A 7,031-nucleotide genomic window follows, 5' to 3' on the forward strand; every position below is an offset into this window, starting at 1 on the left:
GGAAAAGAGTGTAAAGAGTGTAAAAATAAAAAATACCCCCTATTTCTCCGCTTAATTAGCGGTGTAAGAGTGTAATTTTAAGAGTGTAATTTTAAATATTACATCGATGTAATATTTTACTATTGGAATAGCATGTATCAGCACTGTTTTGCCATGTTACTAGGGTTCGGGTATCTAAAGCTTTTAAGGCTTTTGGATCGCCCCCTTCCGGCTTATGGGCCTATAATTTTGACGCCCAAGTCGAACGAGCTATTTTTTGCATAGTAAAGTGTTACACAGCAACTCATATTTTGTAACTGCGGTTTATAAAAACCACCGGTATCCGAAACAGAAGCTACGCTATTTCTTTTTGGAACAAAACATTTTAATACAAGACAAATAGTTGCGTAAAATGATGAAAAACATTTGAGATACAAAATCACTGATCAGTGACAGCACAGACTTAAACGCAGTCACAGTTCAATAGTGGACGAGAAGTTGTTTCTGGATCCAATGCTGTTCATGGTTCCGTTCATACTGTGATGATCTCCGAATGCCACAGTTGATAAGGTGGGCGAGGCTGTGGAGGTAGAGTTGCGCAACGAGGACTTCCTGGGGTGGGGGGAGAGAGTGTTCATCAATACTGGCGTGTTTCTCTCACTTCCTAAAATTGCACCACTCTTCGAAAAATAACTGAAAATTTTGGTCAAAATTGAAGTAAAAGTTATGAGAAATGAGTATTTTCTACCTTAAATTTTTGGCAATGAGCGCTTCTGATTGTTCAATTTAAGGTAAACAACATTACTGACTGGTATTTTGAAACCAGAGATTTCTTTGTTCATACATCCAGGAAATGGCCGTATTTTTTTCTAAAATTTTGCTCACTCAATAAACGCCATAGCTTAAGTTTCAAAACTGACAATTATCTAAACTTGCATGAGTTTCTTAGATAATATGTAGTTAATTTTACTTCATTTTTCAAAATAATCAGCACTGATTCAATTATAGACTATAAAGAAAAATTGTTCAAACTATTAATCAGAAAAAATTAAGATTTCAAGATGAAATTTATTTTATTAATCAAAATCGGTTTTGTTAAATGCATTGACCAATGATTAATTTGAATTCTGGCTTGGCCAAAAAAATAAGCTCAATCAACGCGATAAAGTGGTTGTGAACTCTTTCGCTTCAGATTCAATTTACCCTAGCTTGCGATTTATTGTTATACCCTATCAAAGAACGCTTGATAACATGACATACATTAAATGGTGTACATTTGATATATGTTTCTTTAAGAAACACACAATTTGGCAATTTGGTTTTGTTTTTCTAATTTGTCTTTTGAGAATGCATACCATAGTTTTTCGGCGCCCGGTTATTTATTTAGTTTGTGTCCATATCATCTGCCCTATTACTGAAATCCGTCGCTATCAAATATAAGGAAATTTTTGCTATATTTGGTTTTAGTTAGACAAAAGGATGATAGCCCTTACGTTTCTTCTTCGATATTGTTGGTATGATCGGTTTTTAAACGTAAAAAATTAAATATATAAAAAATTAGATATTTTGGTTTCTTAGATTCCGTTTGGTTTTAATTGTAATATATTGTCGGTATCTTCGGTCTCTTAGATTCAACATGTCTGCTTTCAGACGTAAGAAATCGTCGCTATATTTGGTTTTAGACGTAAAAAACTAACGTTATGTTTACTTCAGACATAAGAAGTCGTTAGTACGTTTGGTTTTAAACGGAAGAAATTGTCAATTTTCTTGGTTTAAAAACACAAGGAAACTTGGGTATGCTAGGTTTTAAACCTAGGAATTCTTAGCTGTTAGCAGTAAAAGCAATTTGAACCAATTTTCAATTCAAATCAGTTCAAATATTAAAAAGGTTTAATTGACATAAAAATTCACAAATTTTGGGAAGAACTCCACTATTTTTCATATGGTATGTTCCTCCTAACCTTTTGTCGCGGCTGGGGACCAACTATTGCGGAGTCACAAAAAACAAGTGTGGGAAATTTGAGTCCGGGCAAACGATAAAAACTCCACCGGAAAACTTTCTCCAAACAAAACAGAGCAAAATAAGACAGAAAAAATATAAAAAAGAACATAATATAAAAGAAAAAAGAACATATAGAAGTATAGCCCGTTTTTTCGAGAAGCGAAGCTAAAGATTCTAGGTTTTAAGGCTCCCATTATATATGCAAAATTAGATACAAGGTTTGTTTTCATTTGAATTTCTTTCAGCCGTTTGAAATCCTCTATTTTTGAAAAACTTTATTCGCCTTTATGCAACCAAAAGCAGACGAAAATCTAACATTTTTTAGATGCTAAACCAAAAAATTTTGGTCGTTTAGATTCCCCTAATATAGGAAACTTACATACCAAGTTTTGATTCATTCAAAAATTTCCTTGACTTCTCTGCGTTCCACTTTTTCAAATCTGATGTCTACTTCGTCCGAACATACCGGCGAGTATCTTACGTTTGAAACCGAGCATACCGATAATTTCTTACGTTTGAAACAAACTACTCAACAAACCGAACCTTCCGAGCATTTCTTACGCCGTTTTTGTTCTGTCTTCTGGACTAGGGTTCGTTCAAACTCCCGATAAAACCAAGAAAACCTTGTACACCTTCATTTTTGATGGACTCTAATTAATTTGATAATGTCATAAAAGAAAAACGAACAATTTTTCAAAGGCGCCCTAAAGATATAAGCAGTAGATTGACGATGATGTTCAGAAAAGTTGAATCGTCCCGTTAAATGCATCTTGTTCTGCAATCATTGTGAGAGGGCAACAGTATTGACTTTTCATAATGATTTTTGTGGCAAAAGTGACTCAAGTTTGCTGTTCAGAGTGAAAGAATTGAAGATGATCTGCGTTAAATCATAACATTTATCGACTGTTTCAGTCTACCATTGACGATTATTTTATTTTTCCTAATATTTTAGATCTAAAATTTTTAACTTAGAAAAAATGCCCGAACGTCATGGAGACCAGTGATCACTACTCGATGAATTCCAGCACAACGGGGAAAGAATGAGCTGAGAGCATCTCTTCAAATTTTTTGTCAGAATGTAATCGCATAAGACCACGTCTTTTTTTCAGTGTCATTAATTGTCTAAATTAATTTGTCGGCAGTATAGTTGGACTGCTGGATGGCAGAGAGTAAACCACAGTTGCAGCGAGAGAAGCTTCAAATTATAGTTTCTTTAAGTGCAAGAAAACGTCTCCAGGTCGCTAATTGTTTACTGATAATGATATGGTTTTGATACTCAATGACCGGTGATGATTTGAACTGAGCTTATTCTTCTTAAAAAAATTTCATTTCAATCACACTTTTTATTGTTTTCCCATCCAAAAATGAAATACCCCCACCAACAAAGATAAAATTGTGGTCACCGCACAGGTCTAGTGAAGCTGAGATTTTCAGAAGGATATTTTCTATTTTGTTTCAAACTAACTTGAAAATTTTGTGCATGTGCGTAAAAACCCAATGCGACTGATAATGGTTGAATCACGTAAATTGAGATTTTCGGGAATTTTTGTTACTACAAGTTTCGAACTTCCATGTTACTAAGGCTTGGTCTTGAAATTTTTTTGTAATATTTTTTCCGAATGTTTACAGACAAAATGAAAACGCCTGTAGATTTGGAACGCCTGTAGCTATTAAAAAACTTTCTAAGGAAAGGCGCCCTCATAAATTGCTTTAAAAGTTAACTGTTATAAAATTCTGGCTTACAATTTTTCGGGCATTCATCAATCGAGTTAAGCATTTCAATTCCTTCAAAAAACAATGTAAGGAAGGAGAATATCTCATTCAACATTGTGGGTATTTACAAGTCCTCTTACCCGTCTCCGACGTGCGTGAAAATGTCCTAGACATTTGACCTTCATTGTGAAACTGGAACGTGTTGCTACTTCCAGACTGAATTGTGGACTCACTGAATCTCTGGAACCGTTTCTGCAGGACCTTTCCGTGGAATTCCTCGGAAGAATTGATTTTATATATTGCTGATACTTCCTGGCGCTGTTCCAGGGGTCGGTTGTCCTGAGATTCGGCCTGCTCTCTTTTGGACATGATGCAATTGACCATGAGTAGAACGCAGAAGGCAAAGGCATGGATGGCTCCGAATGCCTTGTAGACCATCTCGTATTTTCCAGTCAGGTCAAAAGGCAGACCTGGAAAGTTATCAGTTAGAAATTAATTATTTTAAGAAGTCCCAAGATGAAGTGTTAGATCTTAGACATCTATAGACTACATGGAAACGGGTCACGAGGTTCGTGTCAAAGTTTTCATCTAGCTTTCCGTTTGGTACATATACTTTTTTTTTCAGTCTGATTCATCTGTTTCATAAATGTTATGGGGCTGGTAACTCATACTGGGATTGGCATTACCGCAGGGCAGAATGTCTTTCCTACATCCCATTTTGATATGGAGGGGGGGGGGGGGGGGGGGGTGAAATGATATTAGAGTGAGGCTGTAATATCTAAAGGCTTGGGAAATTTTATCTTATTGCAGCGCATTCCATATCTACCCCCTCCCCCATTCCCCTTTAGCTCCTCCCATTTCAGCTCATCCACCTTTTTATGGAACGATAAACGAGATCTAAAAACCCCAACTTCACCGGGCAACCTAACTTTTTCCTCAAAAGATGGCGCGAGGGACGTCAACTCATTTTGATTTGTAATAACTAAATTCTTTAATTGGCTGATGAAGTTAATGGTTGATAAGAATCGTACTCTAGTTTAAAATGTTATGCGGTATTTGCATGATTGGGAGCGATGCGAAAGTCAATCGGAATAAGTAATATCTGATTGCATGAAACAAAGGATATCGATTCTTAATATGCGTCTTAAGAAATATAGCTGCAAAATTCTCGTCAATATCTTGACCAGTGTTGGCGGCAATGATGGTACCACGTGAAAGTTTCAGACACAAAAAAAGTGGCCATAGTCACCAAAAAAGAGCAATGCTGCTCATAAAAAGAACAGTCTGAAATGTGGGGAATAATAAAAAAGGGCAGCTGAGAACAGGCCGCAGTAGCCTAATGCTGTTCCGATGCGATTTCGCAGGAACCAAAATTAATTAATTAATTAATTAATATTCGATGAACCAAACTAACTAATCACCCACACCATTCGTGTAGCAAAATACTGATCAAAATTGACTCCGTTTATCTTACTCTCTTATGATCTATACTCTAATAAAAAGAACTCCTCAATTCTCTACTCTTAAAGGAGCCATTTCAGTCTGCATATGTATGATCAGAGGTCATTTCTTCATTTTTATCTGGAATGTCTGATAACAAACGCGCGAAAATCTAGCCAGGGGTCATGTTTACCAGAGACGTCAGTTTGGAAAAAAAGCAAAAAAAATCGGACCAGCTTACCTCCGAGGGTGTTTCCAAGGACGACACTGGCCATGTACACTATGCCCGAGTAAGTCCAAGCTTCGTGGAAATATTTGTTGCCAAAGAATTCCTTACAAGCTACTATCATTGTTGAGTTCACCACTCCAGCACACACACCGTAAACTGAAAAAATTCAATGTGTGCAATCTGATAGCTTTTATCACTTCCTGTATTTATTCTTGGTTTCTTATTGTGCATAGAGTCTGAGGGTCTTCAAGGTGTTCAAGGTTAAAAATGTTCACCATATAATATAGCTAATAAACCTTTCCTCACATTCAAACCAGAATAGTTCTTCGTGGACAAACAACCCATTAGTCATAATGGTATTACACGCATGCGTTAGTTTTTTTTGTTTTTAGCTTTTTGCGATACAAAAAAAAATCAGAGTGTAATTAGTTGTAGTTATGTAATTTATAAATCACATTGAACAAACATAGAAAAATCCTGATCTCGCTTTTTTTAATTGGAAGGGAATTGATTGCCGTTGAATTAGAGAAATGATTATAATTTATTGAAGAAAAAGAACATGTTGCACACACCCACACGACGCACACACAATCACAAACGCACACACATACACACTTACACGAAAACACACGCGCATACACGTACAAACATTCACACTCACACACATACACACACCCACACACTTACACAGATACTCACGCAATTACGAGCACACATACGCTCACACAAACACACACACACAACACACACACACACGCACACACACACACACACACACGCACACACACGAAAACATTTTTTGTTTTTCTGTGGTGATATTACAAAAGTTCATGATTTCCCGGAACAGTTTTTGTGTTGAAGAAAAATTTGATCACATTATAGCGGCACTGTTGCTTAATTTGGCATTAAGTTCTTGAGTCGCGTCGCCTCGCCGTGTCAAAGCTTTTCGCCGGTAGAAATATATAATGCCGGCGAAACGCGTTGAATAAGGTAAATTTCTGCTAAGATAGTTTTGATTATTTGACACAAATAAAACTAATTCGCAGAAATTAATACGACATACATATTTCCAACCCTAACAAGTTGGGACAGATATTCAGTCCATTTCACCCATCATTTTCCTTAAATTGCAACTTAAAACATGTGAAATTGGTTTAAAACTGGTGTTTGGAAGTTGTTTCACTTTAAATAGTTGATTCCTCACTATAAGACTACAAAATTCCAATTTGCAGTACTTCAAAGCGCTACGTCCCTTAGAATCAACAAACAAACAAGTAATTAAACGTTCGATTAAACAGCTACTAATCCGATTTCAAAGACACTTTGAAAACAACAAAGTGCTCCGAAAGTGCCGGAATATTCAAACAGCGGCGAACGCAAAGGAAGCCGAAGTAAAAGTAAGCCGACAGAAATCAAGCCGAAAGTTATGTAATAGTTATCTAATCTATCAGAAATAATACATTAATAGCCGTTACAATCAATATTGCTCGTAGTATTATAGTGCATAATGTATTTCAATGCACCAAAAAAAAACAAAATTACGTCAATTTTAGACATTTAGTGGGTACGGGCCTCAGCGGACCGCTGTCCGTGGCCATGCCTCTCATCCGCTGTGGGATGTAATACGGAAATCGCGGGCCGGTTATCGTGACGAAGCCGCGACGCGCG

At 36.5% G+C, this 7,031-nt stretch overlaps 1 protein-coding gene across 1 annotated transcript in view; it reads right to left on the reverse strand.

The window, feature by feature from the left end:
- Positions 1 to 362: 362 nt before the first annotated feature.
- The window catches only part of LOC142343855 (monocarboxylate transporter 2-like), a 50,644-nt gene continuing 43,975 nt past the window's right edge, over positions 363 to 7,031 (reverse strand). The window contains exons 9-11 of the mRNA XM_075395219.1: positions 5,376 to 5,519; positions 3,835 to 4,164; positions 363 to 643 (exon numbers count right to left, since the gene is read on the reverse strand). Of these exons, the coding sequence (XP_075251334.1) occupies positions 453 to 643; positions 3,835 to 4,164; positions 5,376 to 5,519 (665 nt within the window). The 3' untranslated portion in view covers positions 363 to 452. The remainder of the gene's footprint in view (positions 644 to 3,834; positions 4,165 to 5,375; positions 5,520 to 7,031) is intronic.

This window comes from Convolutriloba macropyga, chromosome 8, assembly GCF_964194025.1.
Source record: "Convolutriloba macropyga chromosome 8, txConMacr16.3, whole genome shotgun sequence".
Lineage (NCBI taxonomy): Eukaryota > Metazoa > Xenacoelomorpha > Acoela > Convolutidae > Convolutriloba > Convolutriloba macropyga.